This window comes from Trichomycterus rosablanca, chromosome 10, assembly GCF_030014385.1.
Source record: "Trichomycterus rosablanca isolate fTriRos1 chromosome 10, fTriRos1.hap1, whole genome shotgun sequence".
NCBI classification, from domain to species: Eukaryota; Metazoa; Chordata; class Actinopteri; order Siluriformes; family Trichomycteridae; genus Trichomycterus; species Trichomycterus rosablanca.
This window is the reverse complement of record NC_085997.1, coordinates 735685-756213: the sequence shown is the minus strand read 5'-3', so window position 1 is coordinate 756213 and position 20529 is coordinate 735685. Positions and strand designations below refer to the sequence as shown.

The 20529-nt window shown below is 44.6% G+C and overlaps 4 protein-coding genes across 4 annotated transcripts; 2 read left to right on the top strand and 2 right to left on the bottom strand.

Moving 5' to 3' along the window:
• The first annotated feature begins 924 nt into the window (after positions 1-924).
• On the top strand, positions 925-6139 carry aarsd1 (alanyl-tRNA synthetase domain containing 1). Its single transcript, XM_063003463.1, has 12 exons — positions 925-1009; positions 2103-2231; positions 2572-2731; positions 3091-3148; positions 3343-3499; positions 3581-3697; positions 3964-4094; positions 4712-4778; positions 4856-4947; positions 5033-5087; positions 5632-5726; positions 5844-6139. Exons 1-12 carry the CDS (start codon positions 971-973, stop codon positions 5980-5982), a joined length of 1239 nt encoding a protein of 412 aa, XP_062859533.1. The 5' UTR covers positions 925-970; the 3' UTR covers positions 5983-6139.
• Positions 6140-6694: 555 nt separating this feature from the next.
• On the bottom strand, positions 6695-9920 carry g6pc1a.2 (glucose-6-phosphatase catalytic subunit 1a, tandem duplicate 2). The gene is made up of 5 exons (XM_063002635.1): positions 9636-9920; positions 8790-8899; positions 8570-8678; positions 8319-8434; positions 6695-7593 (listed from the first exon to the last, which is right to left on the bottom strand). Exons 1-5 carry the CDS (start codon positions 9866-9868, stop codon positions 7091-7093), a joined length of 1071 nt encoding a protein of 356 aa, XP_062858705.1. The 5' UTR covers positions 9869-9920; the 3' UTR covers positions 6695-7090.
• Positions 9921-10585: 665 nt separating this feature from the next.
• Positions 10586-15628, top strand: g6pc1a.1 (glucose-6-phosphatase catalytic subunit 1a, tandem duplicate 1). Its single transcript, XM_063002636.1, has 5 exons — positions 10586-10996; positions 12048-12157; positions 12979-13084; positions 13397-13512; positions 13599-15628. The coding sequence occupies exons 1-5, from the start codon at positions 10779-10781 to the stop codon at positions 14084-14086; spliced, it is 1038 nt and encodes a 345-aa protein (XP_062858706.1). The 5' UTR covers positions 10586-10778; the 3' UTR covers positions 14087-15628.
• Positions 15629-17049: 1421 nt separating this feature from the next.
• Positions 17050-20256, bottom strand: ptges3l (prostaglandin E synthase 3 like). Its single transcript, XM_063003462.1, has 8 exons — positions 19935-20256; positions 19645-19758; positions 19227-19293; positions 18713-18811; positions 17868-17957; positions 17719-17775; positions 17608-17637; positions 17050-17237 (listed from the first exon to the last, which is right to left on the bottom strand). Exons 1-7 carry the CDS (start codon positions 19961-19963, stop codon positions 17629-17631), a joined length of 465 nt encoding a protein of 154 aa, XP_062859532.1. The 5' UTR covers positions 19964-20256; the 3' UTR covers positions 17050-17237; positions 17608-17628.
• Between the last annotated feature and the right edge of the window lie 273 nt (positions 20257-20529).

Sequence of the window (20529 nt, the reverse complement as noted above, 5' to 3'; positions counted from 1 at the left end):
GCTAAAGGTTAACTTACGCTGTTTATACATTTCTGTTAAAACTTTTTCAGTCATCGAGTTAGGCTTTTGTTTTCATTTGGTTCCTTAAAATTTAACAAATCAGGACCTTAAAAGAAATGTTTAACGTCATTCCAGTAAATGGAACTGTTAGTTCAGCTGCTGTGATGTAACACTGATATGGAATTGCGAAAAAGTGGTAAAAAACGATTAAACAAAATATACAAAAACAGTAAAATGGCAACCATAATAATAATACAGTAATAATAATAATAATCATCATTTTTCTCATTTTCATTAAACAGTTCATCCTGGTAATGGTTGAGGTGGGTCCAGTTCCACCAGGAAACATTGGGCACAGGAAAAGACTGTCATGGACAAGGAACCAATTCATAGCAGGGCTTCATAGCCAAAGACAAAGCCAATCATGTCTGTGTAGACACCCAGACTGCCGATAGCACCCCTAAAATTAAAACTTTGGTCTCAGAAGTCGTGGTCTAGTATTGGTCTCAGTGTCTAATATTATTTTATATGAATTATTATTATTGTTATGATTATTATTATTATTACTGCTTTTAATAGTACAATATTACAGATTTTTTTTAAAAATCATTTTATTATTTCATTTTCAAATTGTATCACTGCTTTATCCTGGGCACGGTCACAGTGGGTCCAGGTTCCCCAGGATTATTATTATTATTATTATTATTTCTTCTTATTATTATTAAATCAGGTCTACTCACTTGTTAGCCATATTAGCCTTTAAGTTAAAAAAAAATACACCAAAGACATTTAAGACAACAAAACTTATTGTCTAATTACTATAAAAGGTTAATTAAAAGAAACAGTGTGTAGTTTTATTTGATTAAAGTATATTAAATATAGAAATATAGACTTTTCTTTTGAAGAGCCGCTCTGGCTGCTCCTCTCGTTAGCTTCTGTCTCTGTAGCTAAATGTGTATGAGAGAAGATCATGGCGTTTCAGTGCCAGAGGAACAGTTACATGACAGAAGTATGTGATTTTATATGTGTATATATTTATTAAACATCATTAGGTTAAATAAGAGTAGTTTAGTTAGTAGTGTAGTTTAGTTAGAGGAGTAGTTAGCTTGTTGAAGCTAAATGAATCGGGCTGCAGGAGCTGTCAGATTAAAGGTTCTGTAGCATGTGAGCGAAACTAGAACTAAACATTCTACTCAGTCTCATCTAAATATATTTTAATGCTTTTATTAACATTAGATTAGACGTCTATTAAATATCTATTAAAGTGTGTGTTTGTGTGATGTGTGTCTGTTGTGTTTGTATGTGCATGCATTTGTGTGTGTGTGTGTTTGTGTGTGTTTATTTGTGTGTGTGTGTATGTTGTGTGTGTTTATTTGTGTGTGTGTGTGTGTATGTTGTGTGTGTTGTGCATGCATTTGTGTGTGTGTTTGAATGTGTGCTTATGGGTGTTTGTGGGTATGTGTGTGGGTGTGTGTATGATTTTGTGTTATGTGTGTGTATGTTGTGTGTGTATATACGTATATATATATATATATATTTGTGTTTTTATGTGCAGGTGTTTATGGATATTTGTGTGTTTGTATGTGTGTATGGTTGTCGTGTATGCATTTGTGTGTGTTTGTGTGTGTGTGTGTGTGTGTGTGTTTGTATGTGTGTATATTCCACAGTATGTTTGTATATGTGTGTGGGTGTGTGTATGATTCTGTGTTGTGTGTTTGTGTGTGTACACTCCACAATGTTTGTATATGTGTATGTGTTTGTATGTGTGTTTATGAGTATGTTTGTGTGTGTGTGTGTATGTGTGAGCCCTCGTCCTCGGGGCGGTAATCAACGGATTAGGTACTGAACTAATAATCAGAAAGTTGCCGGTTCAAGCCCCTTGAATTATGTACTTAATCGTAATGCATTCAGCAGCATCACACACAGTGATTTATGAGATTTAATTAAAAAACGTGACTTTATTTAATCTGTTACCATGGATCTGTTGTCATTTCAGATTAAAAAACACATGATGATCAATAAACTCAAGGGATTAATTATATAAATAATAATACAGGTACATCTTATAAACACCCACTTGTGTTTGTTTGTAATTGATTTAGTTTGTCACCACGGTGGTGTCCTGCTCTCCTGCCGAACTGAAACTAGAGAACAATGGCAAGAAAGAGAAAGTAAAGGGATACGAGGTGATACTGAAGGACACGATTCTTTTCCCTGAGGGAGGCGGACAGGTGAGGTGATAATTTCTGCTGTAGTATTTTATTGGTATAGTATTTATATGGCTCCCGTTTTACTAAGCAAACGTGTCCAGCTGACCAAGAAACTGGTGAAACATTGGATTGACCCGTGTCCTGAGGTGACCCGTGTTATGATGTGACCCGTGTTATGATGTGACCCGTGTCCTGAGGTGACCCGTGTTATGATGTGACCCGTGTTATGATGTGACCCGTGTTATGATGTGACCCGTGTCCTGAGGTGACCCGTGTTATGATGTGACCCGTGTCCTGAGGTGACCCGTGTTATGATGTGACCCGTGTCCTGAGGTGACCCGTGTTATGAACTGTGCCGCAGCCGGATGACCGCGGGACCATCGAGGATTTAGCCGTGGTGCGAGTCCTGAGGCAGGGAGCGGAGGCGGTGCATTTCATCGGCTCTGAGTTCGAGGGAGGTCGTGAGGTTCGACTCAAGGTGGACTGGGAGCGCAGGTTCGATCACATGCAGCAGCATTCAGGTGAGCACACAGCATGCACTGTTCATTATTAGGAACGTCCTTATAGTAACGTTCTGTCTTCAAAACGACCCCTGATATTGAACATTACTGCATTTCTTCATTATTTACAGCAAAATGTTTTATACACCACGCATTAATTACATCAGTACTTCATTAAAGTCTTTGTTGGTTTTAAGAGATGTATATAAAAGATAATAAGCTTATTGCAGCACTGTTTTAATTCAAATTTTATTTTATGACCAGTGGGAAGTTTATTATACACAAAACAACAAACAATCAGATGTAAAATCAGATCAGATGATCCTTCTGTGCACGGTGACTCTGCTATTTATATTTTATCGTCTCTTTTTCATGACCAGGGCAACATCTAATCACTGCGCTGGCAGACATGATGTTTGGATATAAAACTACCTCATGGTAAGTAGATAAAAAATCATTATTATTATCATTATTATTATCATTATTATTATTGATTCCTTAACAACTAAGATCAATGGTTTTTTTTAACTCTCCTTTATTTTCCTGTATTTGTATGACTGACCTAAGTGAAGTCAGTTGCTGATTGCCTATTACTTGACTGTCACTGTGTGCCGAAAAACGTTGTGCCGCAGGGAGCTGGGCCGGCAGCGCAGCAGCATCGAGCTGGACACGGCCTCCGTGAAGCCGGGACAGACGGAAGCCCTGGAGGCGGCGGTGAACGAGAAGATCCGGGCTCACGTCCCGGTCACCGTGAGCCTCCTCTCTCTGGGCGATCCGGCCGTGGAGAAGGTTCAGAATGATCTTCTGATATTAGCAGCTCTAAGTAAGAAAAAATTGTGGGAGAAATGAGCTGAAGTTTGTTTTTAACAGGTGAGGAGCCGAGGTCTTCCAGACGACCACGCTGGACCTGTTAGGATCATCGATATTGAGGGTGTGGATGCCAACATGTGCTGCGGGACCCACGTGTCCAATCTTAGTCATCTACAGGTCAGAATTGATTTAGTTATTGCTTTGGGTCAGCTTGCAGTTGTGTGCCAGCATGTAAAACTGTAGCGCCACCCGAGTGCCCAATACTGATTGATTGATATTTATTGATTTACCTTTAATTTGTCACATAATTTCTATTTTTTTAAAATGTTAGATCCTGCACATGCCACATTTTGCATTAGAAAGTCAACCGAACACAGCATTTAAAGAGGGGGCTTTAAACTTTTGCACAAGACCTCACACGGTCGTGTTTGCTCTATAATCAGCTTATTAAGATTCTGGGCACAGAGAAGGGGAAGAAGAACAAGACCAACCTCATCTTTATAGCCGGGAACAGAGTCCTGAAATACACAGAGAGGAGCTACAGCACAGAAAAGTCCCTCACGTCCCTCCTGAAGTAAGTTCTTCTTCACTCTGCTTATAATGATCAGGGTCGCGGGGGTGCTGGAGCCTATTTCGGCTCTCAGTGGGCGCAAGGTAAACATAAACACCCTGGACTGGGCGGCATACACACATAAGCACACTGTACTGTGGGAGGAAACCCATGCAAACTCTACACATACAGGGCTCCAGCTGGGAATCGAACCCAGGACATAAACACATACCGTCAAGAGGGTATCCGGAATTCTACTGTGCCCAGAGGGTCAGGGTAAAAAAATACATCATAAAAAATCCTGTACTGACAGTTCTGAGCTGATTCTAGGGGTGTATTTGTGATTTTTGGGTGTATTTTGGCATAAATATGGTCCTTCTAATATAAATCAATGATTTTTTTGATGCCACAGTTGGACTGGGTACTGATTCTGCCCATGAGTCTCTCTTTATTGCTTGGTTTCTTCCAGCATGATTATGCACCGAGCTCAGTGTAAGAATCAAACTGGGAGGCTCATGGGCAGAACCAGCACCCAGTCCAACTGTGGCATCAAAAAAATCATTTATTTATGTTAGCGGGACCGCATATCAATCAATCCCTGTCTGTCTGTCTGTCTGTCTGTCTGTCTGTCTGTGTTTCAGAACCGGTCCAGACGAGCACGTGGACGCCGTGGACAAGCTGCAGAAGACGGTGAAGCGCCTGCAGAAGGTGAGACCCTCGACCCAGATAACGCTTGGGTTCAGAGACTGTACCCGCCGTCTGTAACGCTAACGTTTACCGTGCAGAGCAACCTCGCTGTTCTCAGAGACATGGCGGTTCTGATAGCACAGAACTTCAAGAGCCGGGCAGACCGGGGCAACTTCTTCACCCTGCACAGGTGAGAGTCCGGAGAGTGCGTGTCCGAGAGCGGACAGCTAATCAACCCGCCGTGGTCTCACCGTTTGTTCTGTCTCCTCTCGTAGCAAAGACGGCGACAACGAGTTTATGAACATCATCGCTAACGAGATCGGCTTTCAGGTGAGTTTTAATCACGTGTGCGAAACCGATCGCTTCTTCATATGGAGATCCGTATTGCGCACGGAGAGTCACACATTGTGCTTAGTCTCTGTGCAGCGCCATCGATCCGCCAGCAGGGGGCGTAACTGCAGCATTTATTAATAAGGCACTACCTCACGGGCCGCGAAAAACACGCTAGCACACCAGAGCTGACCAGAACTCGTCGGTTTGAATCTCGTCCGGCTGGGCTGGGCGCCTACATGAACAACGGTTGGCTGTGGAAGCCGGATTACTGAGCGCATTACGACCTCTGCTGGCTGATTGATGGCGCTGCACTTGATGCCGCTGCTCTCCGTACACAAGGCTGATCCGCATATGAACTCGACTCGTGCGGGTGAAAAGAAGCAGTCGGGTACTGCGCACGTGTCTGAGGGGGCGTGTCTATGAGGCGTCCTAGCGATCCTACGGCAATTCAGTTAGTCAAAATGCCCAAGATGTTCTCATGTCGCCTCAGTGAAGCTTCTTACTGACTCGGTGACTAACTGACCGTGGTGGTTATGTACAGGACACGGTTATTTTTCTGACCGTGGGGGAGGAGAAGGGACCCGGACTGTTCCTGCTGGCGGGGCCGGAGAACGTTCTAACAGAACTGGGACCACGGTGAGCCAAATAACCGTCAGGCTGAACTGCTACGGCACAGTATTTACAGATTTTATTCTATTATATGCCAGGATTTTCCTTTACACTGAATCTGCTGCGTCTCGTGTTCACGTGCAGAGTTTCGGAGCTGCTGCAGGGCAAAGGTGCCGCGAAGAACGGGCGCTTTCAGGGCAAAGCCAACAGCCTGGTGAAGAGAGCCGAGGTCGAAGCTCTACTGCAGGAGCGCTGCCGTCAAATCACGCCGAAAGAGGAGTGAATCCGGGTGTGGTCGCTGCACAAACAGCCAATAAAAGCTTCGACTGGACTGAATGTGTTTCCACAACCGCTGGGGTTAATGTACCTGATTGTTGGATAATAAATCGTTTATCATGTTTTATTGTAATAATAAATGTTTCTAACATGTATTTAATAAATTCCGACTTGTATATTGTCGCCTGATTGAGGCTAGAATAATAATTCAAGCCTTGAATCATCATGCAAATAGAACACAATACATAATTGAGGCACGACTGGCTGTGCCTGAGGGAGAGATGCAATAGGGTTTATCATTTCTGCTGCAAATGCGACCCCTGCTGGCTGACTGAATCACACATACGAGCGTCGGGCGATCGTGGAATAGCATAGAGTGACCCTCCAGACACGTTCCAGACACGTTTACATCTACAAGGTGGACCGACTAGGTAGGAGTGTCTGATAGAGTGGACAGTGAGTGGACACGGTATTTAAAAATCCACTCATACCAGCACAACACACACTAACACACCACCAATCATCCACCACCTAAATAATACCTGCTCTGTGGGGGTCCTGACCATTGAAGAACAGGGTGAAAGGGGGGTAACAAAGCATGTACAGAAACAGATGGACTACAGTCAGTAATTGTAGAACTACAAAGTGCTTCTATATGGTAAGTGGAGCTGATAAAATGGACAGATCAACAATCCAGATAAAGAAACGACAGCTGTAAATCTTTTTTGAAATGTTTTATTAAAAATAACAATTCTCACAAAAATAGAATTCTAAAGAAGCATACAAGCATAGATAACAGAAATAATAATAATAATAATAATAAGGAATCCTGAGATGAAGGCAGAAGTTTCTCCTGGATCTTGTTTGGACAAACGCTCTTCTTTATCTCAGTCGTAAAGTTCTACATTTCAGTTCTCATCTATACGGACCGGACGCTGAGCCAGTTCTCAGTGCGCCGTAATCATGAGCAGTAAATCGTACAGAGCTCCAGACCTGCTTCTTCTAACCGTGAATGAAAACCACAAACTTCGCCTCAAGATCCGGCGTGAGAACCTGAACCTGAAGACCCCTGCTCACGTCTGAACCGTGTTGGTCTGAACCTTCCTGGTGCTCTCTCAGAGCCGTTTCTTGCTGGGTAAACTCAGAGCCCCCGAGACGCAGTACGGGATGATGCTGACGGTGACCAGCGGCACGGCGGCGCTCTTGCAGAACGACAGCAGGTAGAAGAGGGCGGCCGTGTGCGTGGGCGGCTTGATGGAGTCGAACAGATGCAGCAGCAGCAGGGTGGTGAGGACGCTGCCTATCCTGAAGGGGGCGCTGCTGCTCTTCTTGCTCTCGGTGTAGAGCGGCGAGTGCAGGCCCAGGCCCAGGCCGAACAGCGTGCCCATGTTGCGCAGCAGGCTGGCGAACGGCGTGGTGTCCATGTGCACCCAGGCGGGGTTGGTGCACCACTTTTGGGCTTTTTCCAGAGTCCACAGCAGGTCCACGCCTACGGCTTTCAGGAGGACGTAGAAGCCCACGGCGAAGGTGAGGAGGAACAGTGTGATGTTGAAGTACCTCTGCAGGCTGGCTTGGTAGATCCAGCGCTGTCTGTTGAAGACTTCAGCCACGATCATACCTGTGAGAAGGAGAAGGAAGGTTAGAAGAGCCTCCTGTTGAGTGTTTACCAAACTGGACGGAACCTGGTCCACGTTGTCCGAAAATGGCTAACGATGGATCAGCAGGAAGTGTGAGTGCCTCACATCACCAAGATCTTGGGGATCTGTGTTCCCCAAGTGTCTGTATGAACGTTTGTTTACTTAAGGTGCCCCCCAAAAAACAGCGACGGTTACTGGATGAGTGAACGAGCCTTGGGTCCTGTGTTACCAGATCATTTGTTGACCCACTGGAGCCCACTGGAACCTCAACATCTTAATTGCTGAAACTCTGGAAGCAAAGCATGTAGACACCATGGACAGGTACCTGTCTATTACAAGGCATCACACGCTGTTACTCCTTATGAGGAGCCAATCTACCATCTGGTATGTTTTCAGGAGGCGGCAGGAAACTGTGTGGGATGAAACCCAGGTCCATTGGAATGTGCACAGGCATTGGCGTTCCTACACACTACCAAAGCATGACCGCTACAGTTCTAGGAAGGTAACGGCAAGCATGTGCTTCCTCCGAGCCATCTAAAGCCAGCCACTCAGTGTCCCCTTATGTGCACCACAGGTTATAGATTCTCAAGATTGTTGGTGCGATCAGCAGATGAGACCTGAATCCAACCCTCTTAGACACAGAGCAGAGCTAATTACACTCTCCTGGACTCCTGGCCATGTGCCAACCAGGAGACCTCTTACTGACCTGTAATAACTCCAGCGATGACCTGATGAGGGAAGTGGGCAGCGATGAAGACCCTGGAGAGGCAGACGCAAATCTGGACGGTCCAAAACAGAGTCCAGAGGGTTCCACGCAAGTACCTGATGGAGACAGATCATGAGGTCATGACGGGTCCAGCTCAACAGGGCAGACGTACCCTGGACCCCTTCCCTCAGACACAGCCGATCCATGCCGGGATTAATATCTCTCATAACATGAGGATGTCTGATACTTACAGCCCTTTGGTGGGTGACGTCTGCTTCTTGCTGAGCAGGATGGCGAGGATGGAGGTGACCATGGCGTAGTAGACTCCAGCCGCACCCATAGCGTGACCCGATGGGCTACCTGTATCAGCCAAGAACATCGTGATTGTGATTAGTTCAGACAGCACTGATATCCTCATGAGTACTAATCCCTGGGTAAAGGTGCTTTATGGGTCTGTATCGGTCGACGTACCTGGTCCCGTCTCACAGGTCATGGGGAACTGCTGAATGTGAGGTACAGATGCGTTGGTGTAGTAGGGTGTCTCGTGGACCCACCAGTACGGGCGCTCGCCAAACAGAATCCTTTACATAAAATATAATTCAATAAAACTTTCATTAAAATCTTACTCAAATCTCAAATACTCAAGTCATTTTTCTACATCATGTCATATATTTTCTTAATAAATATATAATTTATAAATAATACATATTTTTCTTAATAAACATATAATTTATAATTAATACATATTTTTGTAATGAATATATAATTAAATATGTTTGTAATAAATATTTAATTTATAATAAATATTTTGTAATAAATATATAATTAATAATGAATCAATATTTTTTCTTAATAAATATATAATTTATAATTAATAAATAGGTTTATAATAAATATATAATTTATAATTAATAAATATTTGTATTAATACATATAGAATTGATAATGAATCTATCTTCCTTAATAAATAAATAATTTATAATTAATATGTCCCTTTTTAATAAATGTCATTTTTAATGAATATATAATTTTTTCTTAATAAGTATATTTTATATGTTTTGTAATTTATATATTTTATATAAATGTGTAATGAATTAATTATCACTACCAACAAGTTGAAAAAAAGTATTGTTTTATTTTTATTTTAATGATATATAAATAATGTAAATATATTTTTAAAGGACATCTTAAGTACATTATATGTTTCTATATTTTAAAGTATTTAATTGAATAGTTTTTTCTTTGTTTAGTGTATTTAATTTACAATAATGTAGTAAATCTCATAAATAAATAAAAGTGATGCCCACTGGGACGTACCATTTGAAGACCAGGTTGAGCCAGTCTCCCACCACAGCCACCCAGATGAGCTTGATGCCCACGGATTCCCTGAGGTGGAACCAGATGGGGAAGAAGATGAAGAAGGTGTTGCGCAGGTCTGCGGCGAAGGAGACGAAGAGGAACCAGCCCTGGGCGTCTCTGTAGTGGGTCTGCAGGTACTGCGTGGTGCTCACGCCGTAGCCGTGCACGGCGTCCATCAGCGCGGCGCTCATCGTGGTTCAGCTTTACTGAAGAAGCTCTGAGATGTGATAACCTCAGAGGTTCCAGCGCCGGTCTTTATATCAGAGGAGCAGCAGCAGAACGCATGGACAACGCCGATCTTTGGACCTTGCTCATGTGTAATAAACTGCTGCTGAGGGGGTGAACAGTTACCAGCGTGTTTGTGGACAGGAGCTGGAACACAAACAAGCCGAGGAGGGGCAGGTACGACCGGGGGGAGGGCAGGAGGGCAGGTACGACCGGGGGGGTCAGACTCACCACGAATTCCACTAATCAGGCCACACGGTTTAAGCTCGCAGGCTAAATCTGAAAAGCTGATTTATCCTTTATTAACATGTTGTTTTATTTATATTATTAAGAAAAATAAGCTGATTTAATGAGGAACGATCTCAGTCATCCAGATAAACATGGTGAAGGGATTTTGTGAATTCGGGCGGCACGGTGGCTCGGTGGGTAGCACTGTCCCTCAAAGCAAGAAGGTTGAGCGGTCCGGGTACCCTCTGTATCTGTTTAGTTCACGAGGACACACAGTTTGTACGCGCTGATGAAAGCGAAGTGTCCACTATTCTACACGTACGTAGCCTGATTACGCTGACGACGTAACGCTCTGCGTCATGAGCGATTATTGAACGGACCGTGTTTGTTATCAGCTCTGACCCCCCTCAGCATCACAATAAGTGGAAAGGTCATGGACCCTGAAGTCTCCTGGATGTGGCAGCAGCCGTGCAAACACGACCGTCCAGCCTTGAGTAAAGTCCAGCAGGAGGAGGAGAGGGGGGCATCCAGATCCAAAAAAGAGGTTAGCGGTTAGTTTTGCTCGCTTCAGTCCAGATCATCTGCACCACCAACACCACCACCAGCACCACCAGCACCACCACCCCGCCGCGCTCGTCGTGTAGAGTTATGGATCTGCTCCACAGTTGGGGGGTGAGTCTGGCCATCCGTCTGCAGTCAGAGTTCAGCGCCTACGAAAGCTGGTTCCAGCGGATCTCCTCTGTGGCTGATCTCCACACCACCTTCTTCATCTTCTTCCCCGTTTGGTTCCACCTGAAGAGGGACGTGGGCGTCAGGCTCATCTGGGTGGCCGTGCTCGGAGACTGGCTCAACATGGTCCTAAAGTGGTAAGACGCTCTGACGCTCTGAATTTGGTGTTAATCGGATTCAACGATCGATCGATCGGTTACAGGAGGGGTTTGTTTAGCTGGGAACAGATCTGAGATGTTCTGATGTTAGATGTTAGATGTTCACTCTAATGAGTGACACTGAAGGGAATAGTCGTCGAGAGAGCTGCACCCTGGTGCTCTGAAGTCCCAGACATCTTTATTTGAGTTGAGATTTGGAGATATTGAGAGACGTATCAGTATTTAACTATTTACTGATCACCGTCTCTTGTTTACTAAAGGGCCACTGTCATCCTGGAAGAGACCACTCCCACAAGACTAGTGATCAATCACAATAATTCCATCAACCGGCTCCCACCAAGCTTGATCAACAGAGCCAATGATTACGAGGAACGTCACTACCCCCCGTCCCCGAGCTCTCTGTAGTGCCAATGATTTTTGCACCAGTTTAATTAATATTTGTAATTAATATTCCATGGATGCACTGCAACTCCTTCAGTTGTGCAGCCTTTCTGACTGAAGCTTCTGCCATCCAAGAGCAAGAAATGAGTCCCTGTCAATCTTTGGTCATTTACCACCTTGAACCGTGCAGCCCTCCTATTTCAGTTGTAGTCTAGTGGTTAAGTTACTGGGCTAGTAATCCAGGTCGCTGGTTCAAGCCCCAGCACTGCCAGGTTGTCACTGTTGGGCCCTTGGGCATGGCCCTTAACCCTCAATTGCTGTAACAGTATACTGTAAGTCGCTTTGGATAAAAGCTTCTCCATAATGTTTATTTAACGTTAGCCGAAATATCTGGTGAAGTAAAACACAGCTGCGTACAGTCGTACTAAACAGTGCGTCAAATCAGCGCGTCAGTCGAGTTTCAGCTAACTGCAAAGAAATTTAACTGTACTCATAATAGGTAGTGGCTAGTTAGCTTGAAAATAATAAGAGTGACATCCTGCAGGATCTGGAGACGACGTTGACGTGCTAAGCTAAAGCTAATAAGCACCAGACATGTAAACGCATGCTGAAGCTGAGATGTCAGGTTAACGCTGTGATGTGTTTGCAGGGTTCTGTTCGGAGAGAGGCCGTACTGGTGGGTACGTGAGACCGGGTTTTACGGTGCCGAGGCCGCGCCCGCTCTCAGACAGCTTCCCATCACCTGTGAGACCGGACCAGGTATCATTCTGAACTTTACTGATCCGTACCGCTCCGTCAGGTCCTTCGTTTAAAGCCGTGCGCGGTTACGTCACTGATCACGCGTGTACCAGACCGCCGCGTTATCTTCGTACTGAACCGATATTAACCCGAATGAACGCCGTACGATCGTATTACTCAATAATGCTCCGACCTTTGACCTTTCCGATGAATTCATTCATGCTTCTGGGCTTATCGTGATTAAATACAGCACATGAGGAGCAGCGATAAGCAAAACGCAACCGAATCTAAACGTAAAATCATAAAAGATTCTCTTTAAATGAAGAGTAAAACACGGGCGCCGGCACATCCCGCCAATCCCAGCGGACCCGCCCACACTGCCGAGCGTCCACACAAACACAATCGGTCATGTTTGAGGGAGGGGAGGTTGGACAGGGTCTCATCATACCACTGCTGTGATGTGTGATCTCCGAGCCGGTCCAGGTGCCTGCTCGAGTGCTGGTGGTGGTGGTGGGTTGCATGGAGCTTAGCATGTCTCCCCTGATCTCCCAAAACACACCTACGTCGTCACGATGATCACAGATAACCACCAATGAAGGACATTTTATAACAGTGCACTATATAGGGTGAACAAACCACTATGTTGTTCACATACACTGTATGGCCGAAAGTATTTGGACGCCCGACCGTGAGCTTGTGGCTGGGCACTGATTGATCAGTCGATGTTCCGGTTCATCCCAGAGCTGTTGAGTGAGGCTAAGGTCAGGGCTTTTCTTCATGTCTATAAAGAGTTTGCTCATGCTGAAGTTGATGCGTGTCTCTCTCTGCTTTGTTCCCTGAAGGAAGCCCCTCCGGTCACGCCATGGGCTCCGCCGCGGTGGGGTACGTGATGGTCACGTCGGTGCTAGCCATCGCCGCTCAGAGGAGACCTCCCGCCACGCTCTACTGGTGAGTTACAGACAAGACACGGTGGCACCACAGCAGAAAAAAATCTAACTTTTTATGTTCTGGGATAACTGACCGTGCGAAGGTTTGAGAGAACAAATCTGGAAATAAACCAGAACCAAAACAGGCTACGTAGTGCGTCAACTGAGTCGCGGAAAATATGAGTTTATTGTAGCCTTACATCACTGGCAAGGTAGCGGCTAGTTAGCTTGGTCGCTAAAGTACATTGAGCTAAGAACTTAATAACAGTGACACTCTGCAGGATCATGTTGACATGCTAAGCTAAAGCTAATGGCGTGATTTTGCTCTCTCCAGGCTCCTACAGTTGGTTTTATGGACGCTGTTGGCGCTAGCCGAGCTGTCGGTCTGCATGTCGCGCGTCTACGTCGCCGCCCACTTCCCTCACCAGGTGATCTGTGGCGTAGTCTCAGGTGGCGACTCTTCCTGACGTGTATTTGTTGCTAGTATTTAAGCAAAATCATGTCGCGTTACACTCGCCGCTTTCTCTCCACGCCAGGTATCGTGGTAGCCGAGATGTTGTCGCGGCAGCGCTGGATCTACGCCGCCGGTTTGCAGACGTACCTCGGCGTCACTTCCTTCCTGCTGGTCTCCGCCGTGGGCTTGTACGTGCTGCTGAAGGGCGTGGGCGTGGACCTGCTGTGGACTCTGGAGAAAGCCCAGAGATGGTGCGTGGACCCGGCGTGGGTGCACATGGACACCACGCCGTTCGCCAGCCTGCTGCGTAACGCCGGCACGCTGTTCGGTCTGGGTCTGGGGCTGAGCATGGCGGTCCGGGCCGAGCGTACGGGCGTGGCCGTCGGGGTCGTGTGTATCCTGATGTCCCTGGTTCTTCTGCAGATCTTGGACTGGTTGACGTTCTCCTCGGACGACGAGGTTTTGTTCTACGCGCTGTCGTTCGTTAAGAGTGGCGCCGCCCTTCTGGTGCCCACCGCGCTCGTACCTCGAGGTGTAGCTCTGTTTCTACACGGGAGGAAAGAGGATTAGACCTCACACCCCACTGATGAACGTTCCAGTCGTACAACCAACAGGACTGATGGACGTTAGTGATTGTTTACATTTGTTTGTTCTTTAGTTTTAAGGTGAGAAAAGTAGCAAAAGTTTTGGGACACGATGCAGACAGCGTTATTTTAATGATTGATGATTCAGTGCAGCCGTGATCGTAACATCGTCTGTTTGGTCTGTTGGAGGAAATCGGAGCGCCCGGAGCAAACCCACACTGACACGGGGAGAACATGCAAAATACACACAGAAAGGACCCGCCTAAGAATGGAACCCAGGACCGCAATGCTATGAGGTGGCAGCACTACCCACTAAATGTAAAGAAATCTGTCTATCTGTCTATCTGTGAGTCTATTTGTCTGTCTATTTGTCTACCTGTCTGTCTGTTGATTGATCGATCGGACGGTCAGTCTGTCTGTCTGTCTGTCTGTCTGTCTGTCTGTCTATTTGTCTATCTTACCTGTCTGTCTATTTGTCTACCTGTTTATCTATCTATATATCTGTCTGTCTGTCTGTCTGTCAATCAGTCTATCTGTCTGTCTGTCTGTCTGTCTGTCTGTCTGTCTGTCTCTCTATCTGAATCCCTCTGTTGTGTTATTGATGTATGACCGGATACACCGGCGTGGTTCTGTACGGTGCAGGTAGAACCCTGCGGCCCTGTCAGTCCCAGAATCCTTCAGTACAAGCCTTTGCTGTGTCTGTGTATCTGAATCACACCGGCGCATTCACACACCGCTCACGTATTTCAAAAACAAAGAAAAACACGTCCAAAGTTCCCTGTATCAGCTCCTGCACTCTGATCCCGCATTCTGTTCACGCTGGCTCGTAAAATCCTGGGTTACTGATTGTCCGCGAGGCCGCGCGAGGCCGTCGGGTGTTTACGTACGCTGTCGAGTGGGTTCGGCTTCTCTAACACAACTACTGGGATCTAGTTACGAGCCATGCACAACACACTGCTGTGTTAAAGTGTGTGAGCACCTGACTGTACGCTGGCTGCTCTTCCTATGTCAAATCCGTGTGTGTGTGTGTGTGAATCCCTCCACAAGATGTTCCAATTCATCCCAGAGGTGTTGTCAATGGGCGCAAGGCACACAGTAACACCCTGGACGGGGCGCCAGTCCATCGCAGGGCACACACACACACACACACACACACACAACTACAGGGCAATTCAGTGTCTCCAGTTAACCCGACTGCATGTTTTTGGACTGTGGAAGGAAACCGGAGCTCAGACCCGGGGAGAACATGCAAACTCCACACAGAAAGGACCCGGACCGCCCCGCCTGGGAATCGAACCCAGGACCTTCTTGCTGTGAAGCGACGTTGCTACCCGAATGTAGAGTTAGGAATTTCTAACCCTCCTGTCCGCTGTGTAAATTCTGCACACAGGTTTTTGGAGGTTCCCTGGTAATTCTTGTTCAGTTAAACTAGCCCTGTTTATATGGACGCTAAAAGGAATACTAAAAAATTAGTAATAATTTGCTGTTTGTATATTTGTGTATTTGGTTAAATAAACAATAATTTGTGGAGTGTTTACTGTTATATATTTTTTTATATTACTCTTTTTCTGTAGCACTTTGAGATTTGTTTTCAAATGTAAAGTGCATTATAAATAAAATGTATTATTATTATTATTATTATTATTATATTGACGAGCAGAATTAAAGATTAACCCGGCTGTTGTTCTTCTCACCCCGTCACCTTCACCGTAACTAGTACGCAGGACATTTTGTTTCTGCCGCCAGGGATCAGCGGCTTGGTTACGTCACTCGCTGCACAAACAATCTTATCAAATGTTTTCAGTCCTGCACGAAGGTTACGTGCTCGCCGGGGGCCGCGATCCAAACAGAAAAAAACGAATCTCAGCAGCGGGACCCATAAACCAGGTCTTGGAACACGGCGGAACCCGATTGTGAGCTTGCTGGACGTCCCATTTTAAAAGTCCCTTCAGCTAGAACAGCAGAAGCTTCTCACAAGAGTTTGGAGTGTGTTTTTGTGTGTGGGAATTTGTGCCTGTTCAGTCTAAAGATGGCAGCGTTTGTTCATGCTTCCCTAAACTGCTGCCAAGTCCTAGTCGTGCCAGTCAGGATAAGTGAAGATACTAAAGTCTTCCTAGGTGTGTGTGTGTGTGTGTGTGTGTGTGTGTCCTGTGATGGACTGGCCCCCTATCTGGGGTGTTTCCTCCCTTTCACCATGTGATTCAGACCCACTGCAACCCTGACCAGGATAAAGCGCTGATGAAACAGAATGAATCAAGCGAATTTATTTGAATGTTAAATGAATCCTCCGCTAGCCCACCATCGCTGAGGTCTGGGTTCAAATCTCAGCAGTGTCAGGAGTCTACACAGACACAATTGGCTATGTCTAAGAGCAAAGGGGAAAGGGGGGTGAATGGTGGAAGTCCTGCCGTATATCAGCACCCTGTGTTTCTGGTTGGAACCGGACTGTCTGAGATCCTGACCCGGATAAATGAGTCGATTGAAATAAAATAATAATAATTATTAATAATGAATAATAATTAATAAAAATAAGAATAAATAATAAATAATAATGAGTAATGTTAAATAATAATTAATAAAAATGAATAATGAATAAAAATAATTAATAATGAATAATAATGAATAATAATGAATAATAATTAATAATAATGAATAATAATGAATTTTAAAAAATGGGGAAAATAATAATAATTAATAATAATGAATAATATTTAATAATAATTAACAATAATTAATGAAAATGAAATAATAATGAATAATAATCATTAATAATGAATACTAATGAATAATAATAATGAATGATAAAATAATAATGAAATAATAATTAATAATAAAATAATAATGAAATAATAATGAATAATAACAAATAATAATGAATAATAATAAAATAAAAATGAATAATAATGAATAATAATGAATAATAATACAAATGCACAAGTTCTGAACACGTCAGCTTTCAAAACCAGTTTAATAAATAAATTCCAGTACAAAGCAGCATCATAGAAAACTATCATAAAATATCAAAGCGATTAAACATGAACAAATGAAATGAAATAATTTCCTGATAATCAAACATTAAATCAATGATTCTGATTAAATCGGTTTTAATTTGTCGTTTCTTGCAGGATCTTGAACCTCTGAGGAAAAATAAAATGAACCAGATTATAAAACTATCGTTTAAACAACAAAAGTTTACATACACACGGCGAGTAGAGGAGAGATACACCCAGCAGGCATAACCTGCTCAAACTGCTGAAGAGGTTCATGCTGGTTCTGATAGGAAGGTATCAGAATACACAGAGCAGCACAGTTTGTAGTGTATAGTGCTGCAGAAGGGGGGCTGAGACAATATTAGGAAGGTGGTCATAATGTTAAGCCTGATCGGTGTATAATAGTGTAATAATATTATTATTGTTATTATTTTAAATGATCTGTTGGGGAGTTTAATTCTGTCATTATTTATATGAATATACAGTATATATGTATATAAATGATATAAATATTTACCTCAGCACAGTTTGGAGTCTGTTAGTCACTCTGTAAATAAAGACACACGTCACTAAACGAGATTGTTCCTCTATAACTGCTGCATGACGAGTTCTTTTTGGAGACACTTACCAGGTCTAGATCATCCATGCTGGGCGGCTCACCTTTCTGCTTCATATCATTCAGCATCTAACGACCAAACAGGATCCAGAACACAGAGAGTAAACATCAGATGTAAAAGAGAGTAAAAAAGAGAGTCCGTGTATCTTTACTGTACTTACATCCATGTACTGTTCAAACTCGGCCCGGCCGTCATCCTCCTCGTGTTCCCAGTCCCTCCAGTTATCGAAGTCTACGGATAACCAGGCGGGCTGTGAAATAAAAACAGAACTGAATCAGGTTCTGCGTCTCTGTTCTGGTCCACGTGTTTGATGGTTGTCGCTCTTTCATCTATACACCACGTCTCCAAATCAGTGGTGCCCAACACGCCGAACAGTCCAACATGATCGACATGAAATGCGGCCGCTGTTTCTTTAATTTCATGTTTGTTACCAGAGCTACGCCTCATCCCACCTAGAGCACCATCAATCTAGAACGTCTTCATTCATCAGTAGCCAGTTTGCGCCAGTTTTGCATTTTTCCTTTTGTACCCTGCACTGTTTGTTAGGATGGGGCCACAACCGAGCACAAAGAAACCAAAATCGCTTCGATTCGGGTGAGAATGCCGCAGAGACGCTGGAGGAAGCTGAGGAGAAATATGAACCCTCAACCCTTTTGGAACTTGCTGGCTGAGGTGAAGCATCCAAACATAAGAAAATGCGAATCAGCTTTTTTTCCCACATAAAACATAATGACGTGTAAATATGGATTCTCTCTTACTGATGAACACTTGGAAGCTGCTTGAGAATCAGTATCAGCAGCTCCTGTCCAGATACATGAACCTGTCCAGCACCCTTCAGTACAAATCAACTAAAGCGCATTCAGAAAATGATGAGGCCGGCGTTAAACAGTAGATCACGATGAAATTGAAATATTAGATCTCCAGCCACGAAACTGTGAGCACCCGGACGCCTGATCGTGAGCGACGGTACACGGCACACGTTCGAACCCAGATCGTTAGCGTTACCTTCGCCGTGTCTTTGGTGAGACGAGGCCAGGCCACGTTGTCCTTCATTTTTCTGATCAGAAGGTTAATAGTGCGGTCGTGCACCTTCTCCCTGGAGTCCTAAAGACACAAACAAACTTGATTTAGTCACTTTAATCTATACATTTAGTCACATGAGTGGACATAAGGCTCCCCCTTCCCTAATATTCAGAACACGCCCAAAATAATAACCATCAAACGGAAGCCCCCTCCACCTTCCACAAACCTGGTAGATCTGCCCCCCACACATGTTTAATTCATGGCTACGGTTTTGCACCTCGTGTGCACCTTATGGATGAAAGCGAGGCCACCTTCTGATGAATTGATCTACCAGGTTTTAGGGTGTGGAGGTTCCCGGTTCCGGTTCTCTGCTATTCCTGAACATTCCTGCCATATCAGCGACGGATGGGAGCCATACAATACGAATGCTGACATCTTTAGACTGAATGGGCACAAATTCCCACAGACATACTTAAAAGTCCTGTGAGAAACTTACATTTTTGTGGACCTTGTCGTAGAACTCGATCTCGTTGTAGATGTTGTTGTCGTCGTCGTCTTTGCAGCTGCAAAACGAGAAACAAGAATGTTCGTTTTGTTTTTATCCAATCTAGTCGTATCCGATTCCCCCCAACTGCTGCAGACCTCCACTCCTGACCGAGGAGGGTCGTGACTAACACACGCCCCCTCTACTTTTCACCTGGAGATCCGTATCGTGCACGGAGAGTCACGCACTGATCTCCGTTATCCCCCGTCTCTGTGCAGCACCATCGATCAGCCAGCAGAGGGTGTAACTGCAGCACTTATGAGCAATCCCCTAGCCAATCACTGTCCGTCTAGTGTGTTTTATCTTTGTAATGAACCACACAATGTATCTACTGTTTTTATTTATTTTTAATAAAAGAAACGACTCTCACCTTAAAATCATCTTGGTGTCCTGAATGTCGATCTGAACGTCCTTCGCTTTCTGAACCAGGATGTTTATAGTCACGTACTTTTTGCGATCAAACCAGAGTGTTTTGGCTGGTTGGCTTTTGATACAGAAGAAAACAAACAAGAAGAATCAAGAAGAAATTAAAATCATCTATGAATAAAACTTGGTTAATAATCGTATGTTGTGTGGGAATGGTTTGGAAGAGCACGTGGGGATTTGTGCAGTAAGCATGTGCGCTCTTAAGCACGAGAAGGTTCGGTGTGTTTTACTCACCAGTCTTTTGGTCTGACGATTTTCGGCATCTTCTGATCTTCTGTCTTCCAAAATCGTGCTGTTTTGATCTGAAGTTTTTAGGACAGTCCTGTTTAGTCCTGTTCTGACCACAAGCTCGGTGTGACTGGTGGTGGTTGGTATGCTGGGCTATTTTTAGGATGGACGGTATCAGCTGTTAGAGGAGGAACCTCTACCCCTCCACCCAGCCCCCATTTAAAGGCTGAGTGGAACACTCGGGAAAATGGCAGCACCTTCTTCACACCCTGGGGGGTGTCGGGGGAATCGACCAGAAACTCAACGTGGTGACAAATGTTCTCGCACCCACACCAGGTCCCGAAGAACGACCACCTCCAGCCACCAGCCACCAGCCACGGCCATGGTTACCAAACACCTACAGAAAATAATATACAGTAGAATATAGAACACCTTTATTTATCATGTATACATATACAGACGTACAGAACTAGGAAATTCTTTCTTCACGTTCATGTTTCGGAAGCTGGGGTCAGACATAGTACGGCGCCGCTGGAGCAGACAGGGTTAAGGGCCTTGCTCAAGGGCCCAACAGTGGCTGCACGGCAGATAGCTCAAAGCC

Excerpts from the sequence above, each read along its gene's own strand:
- aarsd1 (XM_063003463.1), top strand. The coding sequence starts at position 971 with ATGGCGTTTCAGTGCCAGAGGAACAGTTACATGACAGAA. Across the intron at positions 3,500-3,580 it reads GCGATCCGGCCGTGGAGAAG|GTGAGGAGCCGAGGTCTTCC; the intron begins GTTCAGAATGAT and ends TGTTTTTAACAG. Across the intron at positions 4,779-4,855 it reads CGGTGAAGCGCCTGCAGAAG|AGCAACCTCGCTGTTCTCAG; the intron begins GTGAGACCCTCG and ends TTTACCGTGCAG.
- g6pc1a.2 (XM_063002635.1), bottom strand. The coding sequence starts at position 9,868 with ATGAGCGCCGCGCTGATGGACGCCGTGCACGGCTACGGCGTGAGCACC. Across the intron at positions 8,679-8,789 it reads GACCTGTGAGACGGGACCAG|GTAGCCCATCGGGTCACGCT; the intron begins GTACGTCGACCG and ends TGGCTGATACAG. Across the intron at positions 8,435-8,569 it reads ACGTCACCCACCAAAGGGCT|GTACTTGCGTGGAACCCTCT; the intron begins GTAAGTATCAGA and ends TGTCTCCATCAG.
- g6pc1a.1 (XM_063002636.1), top strand. The coding sequence starts at position 10,779 with ATGGATCTGCTCCACAGTTGGGGGGTGAGTCTGGCCATCCGTCTGCAG. Across the intron at positions 10,997-12,047 it reads CTCAACATGGTCCTAAAGTG|GGTTCTGTTCGGAGAGAGGC; the intron begins GTAAGACGCTCT and ends ATGTGTTTGCAG. Across the intron at positions 12,158-12,978 it reads CACCTGTGAGACCGGACCAG|GAAGCCCCTCCGGTCACGCC; the intron begins GTATCATTCTGA and ends TGTTCCCTGAAG.
- ptges3l (XM_063003462.1), bottom strand. The coding sequence starts at position 19,963 with ATGCCGAAAATCGTCAGACCAAAAGACTG. Across the intron at positions 18,812-19,226 it reads ACGACAAGGTCCACAAAAAT|GACTCCAGGGAGAAGGTGCA; the intron begins GTAAGTTTCTCA and ends TTGTGTCTTTAG. Across the intron at positions 17,776-17,867 it reads AGTTTGAACAGTACATGGAT|ATGCTGAATGATATGAAGCA; the intron begins GTAAGTACAGTA and ends TTTGGTCGTTAG.